Source organism: Asterias amurensis, chromosome 17 (genome assembly GCF_032118995.1).
Source record: "Asterias amurensis chromosome 17, ASM3211899v1".
Lineage (NCBI taxonomy): Eukaryota > Metazoa > Echinodermata > Asteroidea > Forcipulatida > Asteriidae > Asterias > Asterias amurensis.
In genome coordinates, this window is record NC_092664.1 from 13,035,101 (window position 1) to 13,058,436 (window position 23,336).

General features: G+C 36.7%; 1 protein-coding gene across 2 annotated transcripts; it reads right to left on the reverse strand.

Annotated features, from left to right (window-relative positions):
* Window positions 1-113: 113 nt before the first annotated feature.
* LOC139949692 (protein cereblon-like) lies at window positions 114-23,326 on the reverse strand. Of its 2 annotated transcripts, none has more exons than XM_071948171.1 (7): window positions 23,202-23,326; window positions 20,398-20,544; window positions 18,880-18,935; window positions 17,688-17,767; window positions 4,666-4,757; window positions 3,463-3,527; window positions 114-1,532 (listed from the first exon to the last, which is right to left on the reverse strand). In XM_071948171.1, exons 1-6 carry the CDS (start codon window positions 23,314-23,316, stop codon window positions 3,484-3,486), a joined length of 534 nt encoding a protein of 177 aa, XP_071804272.1. In that variant the 5' UTR covers window positions 23,317-23,326; the 3' UTR covers window positions 114-1,532; window positions 3,463-3,483. The 2 variants fall into 2 exon arrangements, with proteins under 2 accessions (XP_071804272.1, XP_071804273.1); XM_071948172.1 differs by lacking the exon at window positions 23,202-23,326 and adding an exon at window positions 22,967-23,122.
* Window positions 23,327-23,336: the final 10 nt, after the last annotated feature.

Consider the following 23,336-nt stretch of genomic DNA (forward strand, 5'->3'; position numbering starts at 1 on the left):
ATGCCTGCATGTAACAAATGCCCACAGCAGCTAAAGTACACACGTGACCTTGGCAATGAAAGAGTTAAGCCCAAGCAATTGGGAGAAAAGGAAATAGAATGAATGAGGCTACACACCTAGCCCAGCTGCCTTGTATGTAAGGGATTTTATTTCTTATCTTAACTGCACAAATAATATTTTATTATAAAATAGCCATTTTAAATAACTGGAAAAAAACAAAAACAATACTGAACTGTAATTGTATGTGGATGAAAGATTCAACATTAGTTTGTGTCAACAAAAAATAGTGTAAACAAAAATAACTTATACCTTGTATGTTTAATTAAGTATTATTAATTTGTAGGCACGTTGTTCTTTATACAAGTAATCTTAACTAATGAATTTTAAATAATAACTAAAGCAAGCAATACAATGTTTTGTCATGTTCTGTGTTTATCATTATTGCTACGTTTAAATAACTGATTGAATATGTGGCGAGCATAGCTTTAAAGCAAACGAGGGTTCATTTCCACAAAGCACTCTGATTAATCTGAAGAGTACAGAAATTCAAAACAAATGTCATAAAAACAGAGTAACAAGAGGCCAAGATAGGCAGGCTATATTCAAAACCATAAATAGTATGCCTTTGAAACTTTGAAACTGAAAAAGTGCACCTCAATTTACCCAGAATTTATCTTACATAAAAATATATTTAATTTTGTTGTAGTTGATTTGAATCGCTTATAATATGGGATTTGAGGCATTGCATGGTGAGGTATCGATGGATGTTTCATTTGCTTAGCAATTAAGATTGATACTCACTCAAGATCAGTTTTACATGTAGCTCTTTGTGAAATCAGTCCAAAACTTTGTGATTAAAGGCAGTGGACACTATTGGTAATTGTCAAAGACTAGCCTTCACAGTTGGTGTATCTCAACATATGCATAAAATAACTAACCTGTGAAAATTGGAGCTCAATAATGAAAGATAATAATGAAAGAAGAAAACACCCTTGTCACACGAAGTTGTGTGCAGTTAGATGGTTGATTTCGAGACCTCAAGTTCTAAACCTGAGGTCTCGAATTCAAATGTTTCTCACAATGTTTTATACCACCAACCTCTCCCCATTACTTGTCACCAAGAAAGCTAATAATTATTTTGAGTAATTACCAATAGTGTCCACTGCCTTTAAAGTGTAATTGCAGTGAATACAAAATGCAGGCTTTTACGTACATGTATTCCAAGTCCATGTCCAAAATGGCAGCTGTGGCTGCGGCTGTTGCTAAGTGTGTTGCTATGGGCCTCCTATAAATTTGATAGTTGTTCACTTGGTGATCAAGCCATTGCCATAGCCGCTGATCTAGACACACGCCTTTAGGGTTCAAAATGTGAATATTTTGCCGCACCAAATGGGACATTATTCTCTTTAATCTGAATGTTATATAAACTGAAACAGTGCCGTCTCTGAGTTCAAATGAAGGCCTGTGATTGGCACATGACCTTTACACACTCCCATTGTTGACCTCAGCGATGGCTGCCAATGAATCAGCTTCTGAAAATAAAGTGGATTTTAGTATTTTTTAATGTGCTTATCCGAGAAAGATTTTTAAATGTTGATCAAATTTTAGAGGTTTTTTTCTCAAGGTTGTAATGTGGCATTATTCTCTTTGAATCAAGGTTTAGATAAAGGGGAGTGACGTCAACAACTCGGCCCAGTTTCATAGAGCTGCATAAGCAGACAATATTGCTTAATAATTGTCTGCTTAGCAGAAATGAGCAGGATACCAGTCACAAAGTGTACATGTGACATGGTTTTTTGGCTGGTAATCCTGTTCCGGTAAGCAAGATCTTGTTGTGCGAAGCTCTTTGAAATTGGGCCCTGTTATGCAAGTACTCTTTTTGAATGAAATAAAATGAATTCTTAAAATGTATTGATTAATTTTTCCAAATAACCAGTGCCATAACTTGTTTTTTTGGCAGGCACTAGATTTTCCAAAAACCAGGAAAAAGACGAAACCTTTTTAACCAATGTTTTTGACCAATCCTTTTAAAAAATGAACAGTGTTTGAATCACATGCTTCGTGCTACATTAATTCAAAGTTAATACAAATAATGTTTCATGCAATAGTTGTTGTATTTTTCCTCCATATTTTGTTAGTTTCTGTGATTTGTAATGTGTTCAGCATCAATGTGCATTTTTGTATGAATAAATGAAAAAAGCTATTTTTGTAGTTTTTGCAGAGGAGGTTTGTTTTTATTGTGCTTTATTCAATTTAATAATTTTATAAAGACACTGGACACCTTTGGTAATTTTCAAAGACAAGTCTTCTTAGTTGGTGTATCTCAACATATGCACAAAATAACGAACCTGTGAAAATGTGAACTCAATTGGCCGTCGAAGTTGCGAGATAATAATGGAAGAAAAGCTCCCTTTTCACACGAAATTGTGTGCTTTCAGATGCTTGATTTCAGGACCTCAAAATCTAATACTGAGGTCTCAAAAACAAATTTTCATATTTTAGTGGAAAATTACTTCTTTCTTGAAAACTACGATACTTCTTTAGAGGGAGCCGTTTCTCACAATGTTTTATACTATCAACAGCTCTCCATTTCTTGTTACCAAGTAAGTTTTCCTGCTAACAATTATTTTGAGTAACTACCAATAGTGTCTAGTGCCTTTAAAGGAAGTGACTTAACTTAGAAGAAAGAAAAAAACTTAATAAGTTATTATTTTTATCGGTCGACCTTATTTTGATAGCCGACCTCCGTGCCTGATGCAAGAGGGCCCAATTTCATAGAGTTGCTTATAAGCACAAAAAGTAGCTCAGCATAACAACAATTATGCTTACCAGAATAAGGTTACCAGCTAAACAACCATATCACGTTTACAATGTGTGACTGATATCCTGCTCATTTTGTGCTAAACAGAATACTTTAAAGCAACATTCTCTGCTTAAGAAATTGGGCCCTGGAATTTTTCATTTCTTTTGTTCACTTGGTGTGTGGAGGCCTATTCAAAAAAGCATGTGCAGTCAGTCTCTGCCTTAGTGTGTAGAGGCCCATTCAAAAAAACATGTGCATTCAGTCTGCTGGATGTTGTGCATGAGTAAGGTTGTACTGGTATTTGGTGGAGGGGCGCGGGCTGTGTAGGTTTTGTCAAGGCATTGCCAAAGAAAACCCAGGTGCTATGACCAAGTAAGTTGCAAGCTTTGACTTGTAAAATGGGAAAATTTCTGTATCCTGCCATCACTTTTTCATGTGTTATAAAATAAATTTGTATCTATTTCACTTAAATAAGATATTCCTTTTGGTAAAAATGAGTTAGAAAGTGGTGGCAGGATAAGTTTGGTCTTTGTAGCTTTATTGCATATATGCAACAAGGGAACTTTGTTCATATATATATGAACAAAATTCCCTTGTTCTATTCCTTGTGTCATATTTTTGTGTATCCCTGATGAAGAAAACTAGACATGAATACTCACTTTTAAGGATAGACTGGTATGTTATCTAGCATAAATCTTGGGTGACATGACTAGGGAATCAGCATCTATAAAAAAAAAAATTGAGTAGAAACAAGAATTGGAATACAAGTGGGAGAGGTAGGTCAGGGTGTATAAGTCAGGTTGAGTGAGAAATTACCTCTTCCTCAAAAACTATGTTACGTCAGAGGGAGCCGTTTCTCACAATGTTTTATACCATCAACAGCTCTCCATTGCTCATTGCAAAATTAATTTTGTTGGGTAATTACAGTGTCCAGTATCTTATACAGTAAACTTGAACTCCCACAGACTACAGGCAAGGACTTCCAAACTGGTTGGGAGGAAACTCATTGATTACTTGTGTAACATTTATTGCAATGCTGTCGTACAATACAATAATATAATAATGAACATTTATATCGAAACTACAAAAGCAATATAGTATGAGGTATGACTTATTAGGTACTCAATGGTTCAATAAGACAACATTTAGGTAAAAGGTTAGGTGAGATGCTTTTGTTCCCTAGTCTATGGACAGACAAACATTTAGTATGACACAACCAAGGTACAGTAACATGAACCTACTCTCTTAAAGGAACAATACAGAATTGGTAAGAAACAAAAATTGTGAAGATCACAGAATTACATAAAACTTACACGGTCTAATGATGATGATAGTAGAAAACATCCCTTGAAATATTTCTGCCTGAAATTGCATATTTTGATGAGAAACAAATAGTCTAATTTCGCGTTTGGAGTTTATCGCTCAGGGAGCGTTTTATTCATTTTTGTTTTGGCATCGAAGCAATGCAAAATTTGTAATCGGTTTTTCACTACTCTCTTGTGACCCAGAGGGCCGATCGTTCTCAAACTTCTACAGGTTTGTCAGTTTATATATATGGTGGATTACATAAAAGTGCTTACACTGCCAGCAACTGTTTTTGCAAGCAAAACCAATTCTGTAATGTTCCTTTAATGTAAAAGAGTGAAAACCACTTGTTTTGTCCGCCATACCACTCTTGCAAAGAGCCATATGGCGGACAACTCTTTTTAGAGTGAATGACAGGTACTTTCAACTCGATTTAGGGTGAAGTTCGTATAAAAAATGTTTGTTCGACAAAAAAGAGAAATTTTCATTCTTTTACATTAAGAGAGTAGGGAAAAAAAGACAAGGGACAACAAGGAAAGACATACCAACCAACTTACATTCCTGATGGATGAGATGATTTAAAATGAGTCCGTAGAATGTATCCTCCGAGTCTTTGACGCCTCCTTCATAATCGTTAGGTTCGAACGACCTAAAAATACAGACAAAACAAAAGAGATAAGGTTGAATTCACTCTCCTTGCTCTTATTTTGGTTCATTTCATTTCATGTTTTTTTCTAGGGTTGTGAAGGGACTCTCAGAAAAAGTAACCGAATCACTAAAAGTCTACAATCTCGGCCATTTCCTGTGTTGGGGCCCCCGTGCCCCCCCCCCCCTTCAATGTAGGCTCTTCTTGTGCAGTCTTGGCGCTCCCATCAACATTGACCGCGGGGGGGGGGGATGTTTATTGTCGTGGGGGAAGTGGACAGGGAATTTTTTATTGTTATATTGCCAATGGCTAGCCCAAGCATTCAAAGGCGTGATAGATTCATTAATCTTGGCGTGATATCCCACCATGGGACTTTGCCGAGTAGTAAAGTAGAAAGAAAGTAGAAGTAAGGGTAAATAAAAGGGAAAATTCAGTGTTGATTCCTGAGGGACTTAAAAGGCACTCTACACGCTCAAATCAGGGTCCTATTGGCGAAAAGTGAGGAGAAATACCACCTTTCCCATACTTTTTACCATTATACTCTTTATACCTTTCATCAAGTTCTTTTCCCTTCACCCCCATCCACCTTCCCTCAGGAACTTCACCAATCCCATCTTGAATCTCACTGGACCACTTAGCATTCTGGTAACCTTAAACTTACAGTTCAACAGTTCAACACCTTTTCATCTTTAAACTGCTTCTTATAGGTAAGTGAAATATTTTTAACAGGATGCTTTTTAAAGGCCTTTATCATGGTGGAGCCATCTCGAATTTCTCCCATTGATATCAATGTTACCAAACTGAGGCTGGATGAACAAAATAGTCTGGTTTCTCACAATGTTTTATTCCCTATCAACAGCTCTCCATTGATTGTTACTTGATATGTTTTGCACTTCTGATCTTTGTGTTACTATCGATCAAAACATTTGCAAAAAATTCTTTCATAACTCCATGGCGACACAGCCCCTTTTTAAATCTTGTTTGGTCTGCCGTAAAATTTTAAATTTCAAACAAAGCAAACTATAAAAATAGTGAACAACAAAAATAAAAATTGCCAACAAGATCTGACAATAATTTCATGAGTTATAATATTTTTTGTTACTTTTATTACTTTCTGACCACACTTCACAAACAACTATGTTTACATGTAATCCTACATACAAATACGAAATACATACATTACTATCAAAGCTTATAACAATTTGTGAATTGCAAGGATATCATTGTTGAAAAAGAATAGTCATGAAAATCAAAACAATTTCGGGGGGGGGGGTTCCTTTCTGTTCTTAAAAAAAAAAGGATTTCAAATTAAAAACAGAGAAATCACTGTCCCACTAGGAGAAAATTATCTCTAAATGCCGATTACCTAAACATAAAATAGTGTTTGGTCTGACACTGGGGAAACGAAGACCAAGAATTTGGACATTTATTGTCTGATAACAAAATAGATCAAGGCACTTCTAAACTGCATAGGAAAGTTTAAACAGTCATGATTTTTATAAATAGCACTTTTCAAAGGCAGAGAAAAGCTTTTTGCATTATTGTTTCCACTGACGTCTTCAATTCTAAACCTTAGAATTAAATCTATTGTTTAAATCCCACCCGTCTATGCCAGGCTTTAAAAGCTCAGCCTTAAACAGCTACCTGAGCGGAATGTTTTTCAACGGAAATGGTATTTCAACTTGTTTATAATGCACTTGTTCACCATTTTAATGTAATTTTGATATGTGTACACTTCTGAATTTTTCGTAATTATCGATTAAAAAATCAGGCCCCAACCTAAACACTTCTGCCGCGCTATGAAGGACAATGCCGCTGACGTCATTTGTGGGAGTTTGCTTTGTTATACCACCACGCTGCAACAAAGCGGCTTTACAAATTGGATCTCCCAACTATGACGTTCTGAGAGTGATTACGTAACGGGGCTTTTCGCAAATCTCTCAGAAAAGTGCTGGATAAGGGCATTCGAAATGATTGATTTTTTACACAATTTAAATCTATTTATAACCATATGATTTCCTTATTTAATGAAAACATTTGAAGTGAAATTCAGCAAAGTTCACGACTTGACATTTTCGTTCAAGCAGGTCTTTAATATCAGCAGGGACTTCAGCAGGGACTCACAAGGGTTGGCTTCCTTAGAGGAATAACAATTTAAGAAATTTTGACTAAGTATTGTTTGAAGCTTTGCATGGTGTGGAGAACTATAAATAAATAGTAAACTTGCGGTTACAACCATGTGTAAATCTCTTAGGGTGAGTGTTGGCTCTGAAAAGAGCCGGTTGGGTCTCGATGTTTGGAACAGTATACTCTGCTCTGGTTGAAACATTAGCAGCTGATTTCACTAAACTTTATGTAGTTGCGCCATAAATGTTACACAAGTGGACTTAAGCAGTTGCGTAAAGTTTTGTGAAATCGGCTGCTAGCCATTAAGGATTTTTTGTTGGTAAGCAGTTGGCAACAGCTAACTCAAATTTAACATTCTAACTACGCATACACAAGGTTAAAGGGGTATACCTTCAGTCAGTAATTACTCCAAAAATTGACGACGATAAAAACTGAACAGATGTTAAATTTGCATCGGGGATAAAAAATTATTTTTGGTTTGAATACACCCATATATGTCTACACACTGTATACTCTGTACTTCCCAAGGTTCTGTGAAAAAAGGCACCGGCATATTAATTGGGTGGGATTCGAACCCATGACTTTTGCTATTCTAGAGCAGATGTCTTACCAACTAAACCACCGAGATTGCCCGGTAAGCTACATTCCCAGCTATACAATGTATCTCGTTGGGTCCCCGTGCCCCCTTTCAATGTTGGCTCTCATTGCGCAGTCTTTTACGTTCCAATCAACATTAAGCAGGGGGGACAGGGGACGGGGAGACCATGTTTACCAGGGGGAAGTAGACAAGGAATGGTTTTACGTAACGTTAGGAATGGGTGGCCCAAGCATTTTGGCCGGGATTGTAGAAGCAGTTAAAAAAAAACTAATTGTAAAACTATTGTACTGGGAGCAGGATTAAAAACAATTTTAAATTGAGATAAATTTTTGCATGAAACATTTCTCAGATTGCATATTCCAATTACAGATTGTTCTTAATACATGGACTGTAAAAGCACTCCAAATTTTGTTGATGTTATCTCAAATACGTTGCGCGCTGTTATCTTTCGAAATAAATTTTTCACAGGCTAGTTTTAAAGTATATTTCTGTACAAAACTTGAAATTACAAATCTTACAATTACAAAACATGTATAATCCCTTTAACTAGTTAAGATTCAGCAAACCTAAAATTTAAACAGTTAATTACACACACAAAGTAGTTGAAACAAATAAATCTAAACAATGGCCTAGGCCTGCCCTGACAACAAAGAAGTATCAGGCCTGTTTCCTTATGCAAGTCTTTTCACCAGTAACATTGAAGTCTTATATAGCGCACGTATCTACCAAACAAGGTACTCAAGGCGCTGAGTGTATACAAACTTTCAGAAAGATAGGTTATTGCAGTGATGAATTCTGAGACCCAATTATGTAGCACCTTATAGGGATTTACAAGGTGCTACTGCGCATACAGCAGCCATAGCAAGGAATACCGGGGCGAACCCCTTCTCTTTTCTATAAGTTACACAACACATGGGACCAACGGCTTTACGTCCCATCCAAAGGATGAACAATGGTCAGGTGTCTTGCTTAAAGACACAAGTGTCACGGCTGGGGATTCGAACCCACACTCTGCTGATCAAAAACACCAGAGTTTGAATTTGGTGTTTGTAACCGCTCGACCACGACACTTCCAGATTAAAGCCAATTCTTATAATACTACAACTACCAGGTCAGTTATGCTTCAAATCTACAGTACAAACATAACACCTAAATAATTCTGATTTATAACATTAATAATAATAACTAGTTTTTGTATATCGCTTTATCTACGGGCATCTCAAAGCTCTTAACATTAAAGGGACACGTTGCCTTGGATCGGACAGGTTGGTCTATAAAAAGCGTTTGTAAATGTTTGTTATTAAACTGATATGGTTAGAAAGATGTAAAAGTAGAATACAATAATCTACACAAATATCCATCGAAATTGCATGGTTTTCCTTTTACATCGTGGACTAACATGGTCGGCCATTTATGGGAGTCAAATTTTTGACTCCCATAAATGGCCGACCGTATTTCTTCGCGACGTGAAAGGAAAACCGTGAAATTCCGAGGCATGTTTGTGTGGATCATTATTTTCTACTTTTAAATTATCTATCTAACCATATGCATTTCAAAACAAATGGTTTCAAACGCTTTTCAAAGACCAACTCGATCGATCCAAGGCAACGTGTTCCTTTATTGGTTTAAAGGCCCGGTCACACAGGCCCCGATAACGATAACGAAAACGAGAACGATAAAAATGCACGCTCGCGATTGGTTGAATTGCTCCACGCAGAATACGCCCACGCTCATTCAACCAATCGAGGGCGTGCATTTGTATCGTTATTGTTTTCGTTCTCGTTATCGGGGCCTGTGTGACCGGGCCGTAATCCCGACCCTTGCTCATAAAGGTACTCCAGGTGCTGCGACGCATCCAGCAGCTACTGCCAGAAACAGAGGGGAAAAACTGATTCTTAGCGATAAGCGCATTTGTGTTTGTTTTTTTGTGCATTACACAACACACAGGACCTACATCTTTCTGTCCCATCCGAAGTTAAAAGTGTTTTAAGGACACAAAAAAGAGTCAAGTCCGGGACTCAAACCCACCCTCTGCAGAACTCCAAAGCTTGAGTCCAGATACGATTGATTGCTCAGCCGGCCCTGACACACAGTGGTTATTTAAACCCTCATGCCTAAATAATTACACATAATATGTTCCGACAACCCCCAAACTAATATTTTCCAAACCCTAACCCTAACACTAACCCATTACCAACCCTAGCCCTACCCCCAACCCCAATCCCAACCCAAAAAGCAATTGCACAACATCGGTAAACAGTATAGTCCAAAGGCCCACACTTCGTGTATCACAACTTATATATAAATTAACAAACCTGTGAAAATTTAGGCTCAATCGGTCATCGGAGTTGGGAGAAAATAACCCTTACCACCACCTTCATTGTTTACTTTTAGTAAACATTTATTATGCTTGAGATATAAATATTTCACCCAATTCTTCATGCAGTAACTCAGAATTTACTGTAAAGGCTCAAGGCTTAAAGCAGCATGTTTCTTACACACAGCTGGAAATGGACTATTGCAGGGATAATCATGCCATTTCCCGCCTTCATTTAGTCCATGTTTCAGTACAGCACAGTTCTCTTGATAATTACTACCTCCTTGTGCCTTTTCTTCCTCCCTAGAATCCCAATTCCTATATGTGACCACCCTGTCACCCTCCCAGCACTCCCATACCCCCTCTATCTCTATATCATTACAGCCAATCCAAGTATTTGTTGAAATCAATGTCATCATGAAATTATGTTCTTGAAGGTTGCTTGGTACAGCTAGAACCCCGCCCAAAGTGAGGCATTGCTCCCCAGCCTCTTCCCAAGTAAAACTTTGCTCAGTGACTTGGTAGCACGAGTCACCCCACTGGTGCCAAGATGCTGGACAAGTAGGTACAAACATGTAGCACTTTTGGCTCTGAATTGCACTTAAAGCTGACAAAATTAGAAACACAGCAACAATGATGAAAAATGATGTAAACATAATGTCTTGTTTGTAACCAAGTAAAATGTAGGTAGTTGGAACAATAATAAAACTTCTGAAATAGTATACTTAATAGACCATAACAAGGTTATGGGTTCAAATCCGGCCTAGCTAACCATTGATTTCACAATGACTAGAATAAGTATTGTTATTGTTATCTAGTTACTGAACCACAATTTGTTTAACCATCGATTGTATGTGAGGTATTGGCTAATTGCTAGCCTGGCATTTATCACCCCTTGTGGGATCTTTGCTCATTCCCTTGTTGGAAAGATAATTTAACCACACAACACCCCCCCCCAAAAAAAAACAACAACAACAACAACACCCCAACAAACAGATGTTGCTATTAGGATACAAAAGGCTGATTTCACAAAGAGTTTAAGACTAGTCTTATCTCGAGTTAGGAAGAGGTACTTGCCCTAACTTCAGATTGTAGCCTTAAGTTTTTACTATAGGACTAGTCCTTAGTTATGACTATCTTCGTGAAATCGACCCCAGGTTCTATTGGCCACTTGAGTGTAGCTAATTGGATGTAAATCTGTGCCAACTGAACCTTTGTAAATAGTCACTTAAAATGTTGAACAGTGCAAGTTGCATAAGTTTGGGAATAATACATCAATAGTCCAATTTGATAGCGCATGGGGGTGGTACAATTAGTCTAGCTGTTTCCTTATGGAATTGGACTGTATTGTACGATACAAGCTTAAGTTTTCAATTTACAATAGTGTTACCGCAAACCTTACTATAAAATATACTTGTAGTAAAATACTAATGTCTATGATTATCTTACCAAGTTCATTGATTAACCAAACAATTGATAGGAACCGTTTATCTGTGTGTAGTCAAGGCTAGGTTGGTAACTTTGTTGGCGCAACTTAAGATTAATTTACACGTACCACCACGTTCATTGTTTAATTGATGGAGCTGTCTATGTGTGAGTAGTCAATACATCTGAGTTGGTAACTTTGTTGGCGCAGCAAACTCTTCATGTGGCAGTAATCACAAAAGTGTATACTGGGCAGCTCCGCAAAAAACATTCACATACAAATTGAAGAACAACTTCCCTTGATAGTTCAAAACACAACTCTTTTACAAGTCACTTGAAGACAAGTTTTCTTGGATGGCTGTCTCATCAAGGGGATACAACCCTCTTCAGTTGAAAATGTACAAAGAAAACAAGTGGTTTAGAAAATCCGGGAACAAAATTCCTCAAGAAGTCAGGACTCCAAAAGAAAATTCTTCAAGGATTCAGGACTCTTTCACAACGTCGCTGATTAAGCAGTTCGAAGGGCTCGGTCATCCTTCAAGGAGGGAATTATTATTTTATAAGATCCGATGAGCAGAGCTTTTACAGTCAGTTTGGCAGGCATCTCCTTCTAGATGTGTAAGGAGCACTTTCCCATCTTCAAGATTACTGTTTATGTTCAAAGAATCTTCTTCCTTTTGACCTAGCCGTTGTCTTGAGATTGCTCAGAATATAGAACTCAACTCTTGAAGTTTCGGCGTCTTAAGGGTTTCTTGGACAATTGTTTGCTGATCATGAAAATCAAATGTCAAATGTTTTTCTAATCAAGACAAACTTTGATTATATCAATTCTCTGTATGCATAGATTGAATTTGTGCAAGTCGCACTTGTGTATGTTTAGATGTATTATTCAAGGCTAAAAGACCTCACTGAGCAGTTGTTGAAGAAAAGTTCAAATGATAAAAGCTTAAAGACTTAAAGAATGACCATGAAGCTCATGTGAACAACGTTAAAATATTCCCATATGAAGTATTTAGGAACAGTCATTCGTGGGGGCTAACAGAGCTCCGTCCCCCACCAAACCAGCACAGCCAAAGCGGTCTGGTTAAAGCAGGATTTAGAAGGCAGGCAGGGCCAAAGCCCAGGGGGCGGCCTGGACTTGGTGTAGCAGCAGCCCTCCCGGAGCACGGCAAAGTACGGAGTCGGTGGCGTTCAGAGGAGTAGGCTCAAGGTGGGCAAGTACAGATTTCCCCCAGAAATGGTGGAAGAAAGAGATGATGATGATCTCGATTTCTTATTACAGTCTGTAAGCCTGAGTCGATGTCCAGTGCCTTAGCCAATATGAAGATAGTTCGATGGAGATAACTGAACAGAAATAACAAGCTGGATTATTGATCAACGTAGACTCCTACAGGTGGGGAAAACTACTGAAGATTGACTCAGAAAGTTGAAGTTCGTTAACAGAAGGGAACAATAGAATGTAGATATCCTTTGCCTTTCTCTTGATCATGACAGTCCAAGCACAGTCCGAGAGCTTTAATAATCTGGGTGGTTGGTATGAGTGGTTGAGGAATTCACACTGTTCAGTTTTAATGCAGATTTTCTGTATGAACCAATTAGGAGCGTTGATGAATAACTAACGCCCAGATGACCAATTAAAATGTGTAACAAACAGCCATCCTTCAATTACCAGGGTGTGCGTGGGTGTGTGACGACGTAAGCAATGTATATGAATCACTTGTGGACCTAAGAACAAAGAGGTCCTGATAAGGCAGGGTTTTTAAAACAATGTTGACTTTTAGCAGAGTTTTGAAACACAATGTAGACTTTATATTGATGATGAAAGAAAATTACATGTTTTTCATAGACACACAGCTCTGTATTTGCAGTAACTGTGTAGAATTGTTTTATTCCGGTACTTTTTCAAAATGTCCACAGATTTACATTAAACTTAAAGAGTTTGAAGTGAATGATAGTGGAAAGCTTCCCTTCAAGTATTACTAACTGAGGTTGTGTAGTTTTTGAAAAATGAGTAAAACAAGTAACAAATAATTTTCGTCTCATGAAGGCGAAAAATTATTTTAGCATGTAAAATCCCATTAACCAATTATGATATTATACCAAAACCATAGCATAACTGGTTAGTACGTTTTTACATGCTAAAACTGAGACGAAAATTATTTGTTTTACTCATTTCTCAAAAACTACAGCACCTCAGTAAGCTTTCTACTATCATATTCTTCAAACTGTGTAAGTTTAATGTAAATCTGTGGACATTGTGTTTTGTGTTAGGAAAAAGTAAATTCCTTATTTCAAAAACTGTAATCAACACTGTTTTATAAGTACATTTTGACAAAATGCTAGAAGTAACTCAAAAGTACACACACATTTCACAATAAAAACAATAATACTACATACAGGAAACTATTCAAAAATATAAATTTATAAAAAAGCATATGCATGCAGTTGTTTTTTACGGCACAGTAGTGAAGTAAACAAACAACTCAAAAATAAACAAACAACTCAGAAAGTAATCTACCACCTCAGAAATCTACCACCTCAGAAATACACAAACAACTCAGGAATAAACCAACAACTTGGAAAGAATATTGAATATAAATATTTCAGAAATAACCCAACCTCAAATTAATATCAAACAACCTTATTTGTAAGGCTTTTTCCTGGCATCAAATTGTCCATAATGATTAATTGCTAAGTCATTATTAGTTTTTTCATCAGCGCTGATGAAAGAAAGTTACATTGAAGTTGAACATATTCATCATCATTTACATTACACCAGTCAACTGTGAAGGGGAAATTTATAACGATCTATCAAATCCTTTACAAATAGTTTGTTCATAGTAAAAATAATCACCATCAAATTACCGGTAGCCGTTAACGTGAGGCACTTATTGTTCCCTAGTGATTTATCACTTCTAAACGTGAAATAATCTGTTATTCAAGGACAACATTATAACTAAAAGGACAATAAATGTAACCAACAAGCCTTGGATACAATTTGCATGTAACTTGCATGTAATTATTTCTCATAACATCATGACTTGACTTCTGCAATGCCATACTCAGCAATATGTTCTAGTGTTCTATATGTACCAGTTTTACTTGTAATACGTTCTGCCTGACCACCAGTGTTGATTCAAGCTTTTAAATGTGCTTTTGGGTTGTTCTTGCAATTAATCTTAAAATAATTACATATTTATATATATAAATTATAATGAATAGGGTAGATGGCCTTAGCTTTCGATCAAATCCGGACCTTCTTCAGAGGCATAAAACAAGTACAAACAAATACATTTCCATTTATAGAAAAAGAGAGGGGGAAAGGGATTAAGGAAAGGATCCAGAAAGAAGCGGGAAAATAACAGCAAATTAAAGTTTCTATTTCAGAAACAATATTGGTGGCTATGAACCAATAGGAGTAAAGTGGCGAGGACAAAGGATGTTTAGTATGGAAGGATGGGTTACTGGACCATAAAAGTGGTAATATATATTTATATATTTTTTTTAACAAACTATTTTTACTTGTAAATGTACTTTTTCGGCCTGCTGGCCACCAGTGCAGTTAATAAATAAACCATAATATAATATACCAGAATATCAGATGAAGCATCTCTGACTCCAAAATTCCGTTGCCCAACTAGTCCCCCTTACCAAAAGATCATCACACATCTCTCCAATCCTCAAGGTTCTTCACTGGCTCCCAGTTTAAAAACGTATCGACTTCCAAATTCTCCTTCTTGTGTTTCAGTCTCTCCAGGGCACAGCACCAACATACATCCAGAGACACGTTCCAAGTACACCCCAATCATGGGGAGCCTGATCCTTCTCACTCTGACCCATCACTATGGAACAAACTCCCCCCCCCCCAAATCTCTGATAAGTCACTATTTATTTCAGCTTCAAAACCCATTTGAAAACTTAGTTTTGTGCTTATCTATGTAAGTCTTTGCAATCTTGCTTCTGCATCTCTCCTGCGCCAGAAGTGTCTTTAAGACGGACATGGCTCATTATAAATTGCCATTATTATTATTATTATTATTATTTGAATCAGGAGTCAGGTGATTTACTGCAAGTGTCATGAAAATTAAACATCTTGATTAGCAAACTTCAGCAACAGGGATGGGGGTAAAATATATCCAGATCATGAAAGTTTTTCAAACCATAATGGTGTAAACAATAGGTAGGCTACCCTATGGTTTCATTCAGTGTGGGGGTCAGACACCTTGGATTCTTCTATAATAAAATAAAAAAAGCATGACAAACAACCCAAACTATGGAATATTTGGACATCCAAAAACCCGGATGGGTAAAACACAAAAAGTATTACTTATCCCCAAATAAATATCAATAAGAAAAAAGAAGAAAAAAAAACACATTTATGCACGAATGCACATATAATTATTATTCTTCCATTTACATTGGAGGGAAATGGTCCTCCGGACCTTCGTTAGACGCAAAAAAACGCACACAGAAAAACATATCCATTTATAGAATATTAATTAAAAATTACAAACTTTTTAAAAAACATTTATGCAGGCAGGAAAAAAACAGGTTTTAATTGTTTGTTTGTTTATTTGTTTTTCCTGTTCAAGTTTGTCTTGTATTTTCCAAAACAAAATAGCTGTCCCCATTTACACCTTCTTTCCACTAATGGTTACGCCTTTGCTATTTTTAAGCAACAGGCACGCACCACTGCTGAACTGAAGCTAATTAAGGTTTTAAATGGCCTATTGATTTCTGAACAAAGTCACGCTTCATAAACCAGGTCAAGCCAAGCACACAACACCACCAGGGGTCGATTTCACAAAGAGCTATAATTGATCGCAACTGCAAATCAGTCCTAGTTGCTTAGTAAAGTGTGATGTCACAATGCAAATCACTATGGTGACACTGAAAATTTGTCTTACGATGGTTTTTATTGCTTTGTGAAATCGAGCCCAGCCCTACTGGCTACAGCAGTTTTTTTTTTTTTTAAACTAACGATTTTTCTTTACATTATAAAGCAACAGGCATGCAGCGCTGCTCCAGAGGATCTTATTTAAAAGGTTTTCCACTTTCGTTTTTAAAGGCACTGGACATGTTTGGTTATTGTCCAGTGCTTGTTACCAAGGAAGTTATTATACAAATATATATTTTCTGAACAAAGTCACGATTCAAAAACCAAGTTAAACCATGGAGGTAGATTGAACACACAATAGCACAAGGCCAATATCAGCCAAGAATAAACCCTTATATAAATTGTTGTTTCATAGTCCATGAGTAATTCAGTAATTAACTAATTATTATTGAATAATTAATTATTTACTCTTGAATAAATTATTCTTGAATAACGAAAAACTCCAAAGAGAAACAAGTGACCGTGAGATTCAATAAAAACTTGGCTAAGCACCCAAAAAAAACTACAATGAAATGAAACTAAACATTATTTTTCATTAAACAATTTGCGCAAGTAGCTGTTAAATTTGTCAGAAAATTCTCTCGGGAGAGTTTATTTGCATAGCATTAGAGAGTGACTAAAGGTACAGGGTATACTTTTGGTAATTACAAAGACCAGTATCCTCACCTTGGGGTGGTGTATCCCAAAATATGGATAAAATAACAAACCTTTAAGCATTTTGGTCAAAAGACCGATCCATTAGGCTCCACCCAAGACGCACGTGTGAGTAAGAACACGTGAGCCTCTCCAGTGCCGTTCTGCACAACTCTGCCGCGCGCCAAGCATACGCACACGCATGTCCGACCTTGTTTGTCGGACCTTTGTTGCATTGTGATTGGTCAATACGCAATGGGGCGGAGCTTAATGGATCGGTCTATTGGTCAACAAAGTTGCAAAAAAGTAATGAAAGAAAAAACACCCTTGTTGCAAAAGAATTGTGTGCTTTCAGATGCCAGAGAAAGGCTTCATGCCTAAAGCTTTTTCCGAATCAAAATATTTGATGAAAAATACTTCTTTCTCTAAAACTGCATTACTTCAAAGTGGGTCATTCTATAGAAATAGAACCCGGAGAACGTTCATTGGTCAATGATGATGTCATTGTATGGCAAAATATTTTGCCATACACAAAATGAAAATGGTGTATGCGCGCCCATAAAAGTGGTCTCACAAGAAAACCGCACGCACAATGAGACACTCGGCGTCCTCCAGGCTCTATTTCTATGGTCATTTAACAATGTTTCATAACAACAGCTCTTCAGAGTAAATTTTTAGGGGAATTAATTTTGGGGGTAATTATCAAAGCTATAGACGATGTGACCTATGTTAACATTCAAACCGCCCTCTGTTGACAAAACACTATACAAGTTTCACAAGGCAAAAAGATGCGTAGTCATGGTAAGATTGCGTGTACTTTCTAGCTGGCTACCAAAACACAAAGGTTATGCGCGCGAATCATGTTATGGTTTTCGAGTGACGTCAGAGATCACATCGTCTATATACCATCCCTTAAAAAGTTTAAAGGCAGCTTACCAACCAAGGTGTGTTTTACAGTGTGAACAATATACTATCCTCCATGAGTAGGAAGGGAACCAGCTATCCTGTGAATATACCTGTGATATAAATTTAAAAAGAAATTCTGAAGGAGGCAATGACATTTCAGATTCATAGGAAAACACAATTTTGTTTTGTCATTTTCATTTTTGTTTATCAAATAATAATTTGAATTTTTTTTGCTGGATTTGAACCAACGACCTCCGGATTAACGTGCTGGTGCTCTACCAACTGAGCTACTTAGCCCATGGTGGTCTCCTTATTTTCTCAATATCTTTTTGGTCTGGGGTGCCAGTCAGAAGCCATATAACCGGTTTAGATCTATTTGTTAAGGATTCTGTTCCCATTTGAAGGTTAGTCACAGTAGTTTGGCTTAGTTTTATTTATCTCTGGCCATCTTAGAATGAGTTTGTTTTTTCATCTGATTCCAATAGATGTTCTAGCCTTCCCATTATTGTTCCATTACATGTACATTATTAGTTACTGAACAATAACAAATATTACACTCATGTATTACAGAAATCTAGAATTTACAAAGGCTACAAAACTTTTTTTCTGATCTTCATATCATTTAAAGTTCTTTTTTTTATTAACTTATAAAGCCATTCATGGTTTAGCACCAACGTACATCCAAGAACTCATAACCATGAAATCACTTTCTCAGTCTCAATCAACCTACCGTCTCAGGAGTTCAAGAGACCACACATTGTTGTCTCACCCATCTAGGAAATCAAGGGCTACTTTAGACGATCGGGCATTTTTATACGCCGCTCCAAATCTTTGGAATAATCTCCCACATTGCATTAGACAGTCTGCTTCACTTAATGTATTTAAATCTAAGTTAAAAACCCCATTTTTTTTTAAAATTTTTTTCTCTGCATCTTTTTGTATTACTTGTAATGCGCAGTAGAGTATATTTATATAGATCATTGCGTAATATAAATGTCAGTATTGTTATTATTATTTCAACAGTTTTAATGATCGAGAAAATATACCGATGTCGATGTCCACATGGAGAAAAATAGTGAACGTTCAAACATGGTTCAAACCAGGTAGAGAGTGATTGACACACACCATGCACACGCTGGTGCTACGTAGTGACTTTGGTTCGTAGTGACTTGGGTTTGAAGTGACCGACATCGAAATAGACAATCATAAAATAGAAACAAACCTGTTGTGTTTTTTTGACATCCGCAAGACTGGCTGTAATTAATTCAAAATGCCTTCCTGTTGAGAAAACCAACCAAACACATAATTCTGTTATTTCTAAAACCTACTTTTTACAAATAAGTTAGCATTTAATGCACTGGACACATGTCTTTTAAGAGATGAAAAGTAGAATGTGTTATTTTCAGTCACCAAGACATTCCAGAGAAAGAGCAATTGGAATAATTTTTGGTTTTTATGTCTTAAAGACCCTGGACACTGACCCTGGACACTATTGGTAATTGTCAAAGACCAGTCTTCTCACTTGGTGTGTCTCAACATATGCATAAAATAACCAACCTGTGATAATTTGAGCTCAATTGGTCGTCAAAGTTGCGCGATAATAATGAAAGAAAAACCACCCTTGTCACACGAAGTTGTGTGCTTTCAGATGCTTGATTTCGAGACCTCAAATTCTAAATCTGAGCTCTAAAACTCAAATTTGTGGAAAATTACTTCTTGCTTGAAAACTACGTCACTTCAGAGGGAGCCGTTTCTCAATATTATGTTTTATACTATCAACCTCTCCCCATTACTTGTTACCAAGTAAGGTTTAATACTAATAGTTATTTAAAGTTATTACCAATAGTGTCCACTGCCTTCAATGACAATGGACTGGACACCTTTGGTAATTGCTCAAATAGTTTTTAGAATTGAAATATGTTTGGTAATGAGCACTAGAGAGAGCTGTTGATAGTTTAAAACATTTTGAAAAACGGCTCCCTCTGAAGTAACAGTTTTGAGAAATTTCTCAATCAAATATTAAAACTTCAGGCCAGAAGCCTTTTGCTAGGAATAATAATAATAATAACAAATTCTTATATAGCGCATTTCACTATAAACCGTATCAATGCGCTTTACATTAGTCCCCTAGTCATTGGGCCAATAACATCCCTTTTATCTTTCTCAGCTCCCAATAGGGAGTATACAGCCCCGAGCTGCCGTGGCGCTCCGAAGGCTTTTTCATTCACAATATCAACCTCTACCCTCGCAGGTACCCATTTATACCCCTGGGTGAAGAGAAGCAATTATAGAACTATCTTGCTCAAGGACACAAGTGTCACGACCAGGATTCAAACCCACACTCCGGTGACTTGGCATCAGAACTTGAATTTGATGCTCTTAACCACTCGGCCGTGACACTCTGAAAACACACAACTTTTCTTTCAATATTCTCTTGCAGCTTTGATGACCAGTTGAGTCCAAAATTTCACAGTACTTTATGCATATGTTGGGATTAACATCAGTTGAGAATACTGGTCTTTGACAATTACCGAATGTGTCCAGTACCTCTGGAGGGTAAGTTTTGGTAATGACTCTGAAAATCAATGTCAATCAAAACTTAAAGTGGTTATATAAAATAAGCAGCTTTGGAGAATATAACACGTTTTTAAAGATTTGTTTCACTATAAAGTATTGCAGTAATTTGGACAAATATATCACTCTTTGACCCCCAAAATTTGAATAATATAATTTTAAATACCTTGTGGATTTTTGAAGAGTTGAATGAGTATATTGTCCACACCCAGTATGGTGTCATTCCGTTGGTTCAGTGACAGGTGACTTGTTTGTCGTATAAGATCCGTTGCCTTGGTAACATCATGGCCACATTGTCGACAAAGCAGATAATCTACACAGTTTAAATGAATAATGATAAATGTAACATAAATATTAACAAATAATAATCAATGTTTATATAGCTCTTCATAGGCAGTGTTTCTTTGCACTTTAGAACACATAACAAAGAAAGACATGTCAGGCATGTAACTTTTTAACTGATCAGCTGATTTTCCTCTTTTTTTTCAAAAATAGTGCCATAGAAAACGGTTAAAGGCAGTGGACACTATTGGTAATTACTCATAATAATTATTAGCATAAAACCTTTCTTGGTGACGAGTAATAGGGAGAGGTTGATGGTATAAAACATTGTGAGAAACGGCTCCCTCTAAAGTGACGTAGTTTTAGAGAAAGTTAGTAATTTTCCACAAATTTGATTTAGAGACCTAAGATTTAGAACTTGAGGTCTCGAAATCAACCATCTAACCGCACACAACTTCGTGTGACTAGAGTGTTTTTTTTCTTTCATTATTATCTCGCAAGTTCGATGACCGATTGAGCTCAAATTTTCACAGGTTTGTTATTTTATGCATATGTTGAGATACACCAACTGTGAGGGCTAGTCTTTGACAATTGCCGATAGTGTCCACTGCCTTTAAAACAAGTGAAGGCCATGTCACACCTGGAAATTGTCAAAGGTATTAACACCAACCCCACTGCAAGCAAAAGGAATACTTCAAGGCAGTGTAACAAACTGTTCTTTTTTCTTATAGTATTTTACCTTGGAAATATTTGTACAATACAAATAATTTCCAAGATAATACTGCATGTTAACATGTGAATGTTTCGTCGTCTTGCCTAGATTATTATTATTATTATTATTATTATTATTATTGGTTTATTAAAAATCAAACGTACGTAACAGCCAAAAGGCTGAATTGTGTTTAGGTTTACAATATAAAAATACATTCAAACATCAAAAACCAGCAAATATACAATATGAGATTATAAAAATAGAGTTATCTATAGGCCCCGAACTTCTCAAAACCTCCCTCTTTTCTATTTTTGTCTAGCTTCTATTATGTCCTACGTTTGCTGTGAAGCGTTTCATCTTCGCCGTTTGTTTGTTTGTTTGTCTGTTTGTCTATATAAAGACTGTTGTCAGCATGCCTCGGCTTACTCTAACAGCCTCATGCTCTAGCTCCCTCCTCTCTTGTACATAGTTAAATTCTTAGTTATTTATTTATTATTTGCTTTAAGATTATATTGTTTCTGTACAATTCAATGCACTTTAGATTTTTTTACATTTCTAGGTACTGTTTAATTCTCACAATTGTTCTTTTTTTGAACAAGAGTATGGAATAAACATATTATTGAATTGAAACTTGAAAAAAGCGCTTTGATCTTGTTCAGAGTTGGGGAATCATGTTCACAATTAATCCAACGATTGGGGTCAAAAACAGAGAAGGTTCGTTCACCATTGCGAGTATGGGTACAGGGACCAGGAGCTCCTCGAAAACCTCATTGTTTGTTCCGCTAATGTCTCTCCCCGCGATCGATGAGCGGAGATGTATGGAGGTATTTTGCAGTGATTGAGATTAAGGAAAGAAATGGAATCCATTAAATTAAGAAAACATTCTTGAGGGGGAAGACTCATCATCAAAAGCAAAATCCAATTAGCTGTCTTCCCAAGTAACCATGACAACCATCATCTTATAGGCTATTTATTGAGAGAGGAATGTGATTTACGTGCATCAGATTCAAGTTCTGACGACCGAGTCATCAGGGTGTGGGTTCAAATTCAGTTCATGGCATTTGTTGTCCTTGAACAAGGAACTAACTTTTAATTGCTTCTCACCATCACCCAGGGCCCAATTTCACAGAGCTGCTAAGCACAAAAATTTGCTAAGCATGAAATTTCTTCCTTGATTAAAACACGATTTCCAACCAAATTTCCATTTGTTGCATGTTGCTTTCTTACTGGTATTCAGCTGTTGTTTGCTCATCCTGAAAATCATGTGGAAATTTGGTTGGCATTCCTGTTTTTATCAAGGGGGGTTGGAGGGTTACGATTTTTAACTATCCCAATTGCCCATGCGAGCTGTGCAGTCAGTGTCAAACATCGACCATGGCATGTGCAAAAAAAGTTGTATAATTTTAATTATAAAACTGATCTTTAAAATGAAAAACCACAATAGTTGTTGTTAAACAACCGGCTGCTCGTATTGATCGTAAGTTGTGTATTACGAGTCATTATATCATCATAATCATGTGCGGTTAATGAACGAATGAAATGTTGTGTTGAAATTAGATTAGTGTAATTACTAATTACAATTATCTAATCTAATTTTGAGAAAAATAAGAGAGTACTGTAATATTTAAGTAAGAAAACATTATTTGGTGTGTTGTTTTTGATGATTTCGGGAGTATTTCATCTGATCCTGGAGTTTATGCTCAAATCCAAGAGATCCAGGGTTGGAATAATTGTGAATTACCATCAATCATCATTGATGACATAGGCCTTGCTATTTTACTCTCTCGGCAGCACAGCCTGCATGCTGCCAAGAATGTGACAATGTCACCTCTCCCCTCAGCTGCTCAGTCACAGAACCAACCCGTCCGTTTGTAACGTCAACGTGTGACCCGTGTGACATGTGTGCACTCCATTGACGATGATCGACGCATGTATAAAAAGGGCATATATTGCATGAATAAATTATACAAACTGACCTTCCCATTCGTCATTTTCTGCCTCGCCCCCTGACACAGAAAGCGTACAAACGACGTACAAGAGGAAAATGTCATGCAGAATTGATGATAAACGATCACAAATTATTCTGGCCATGTTTACAGTTTCTGAAGCTT

What these genes read in the sequence shown, in the direction of transcription:
- LOC139949692 (XM_071948171.1), bottom strand. Translation starts at nt 23,316, where the DNA reads ATGGCCAGAATAATTTGTGATCGTTTATCATCAATTCTGCATGACATT. An exon ending in AGAAAATGACGAATGGGAAG is followed by an intron (nt 20,545 to 23,201) that starts GTCAGTTTGTAT and finishes TAAACTGTGTAG; the next exon opens with ATTATCTGCTTTGTCGACAA. An exon ending in TGTAAAACACACCTTGGTTG is followed by an intron (nt 4,758 to 17,687) that starts GTAAGCTGCCTT and finishes CTGTATTTTTAG; the next exon opens with GTCGTTCGAACCTAACGATT.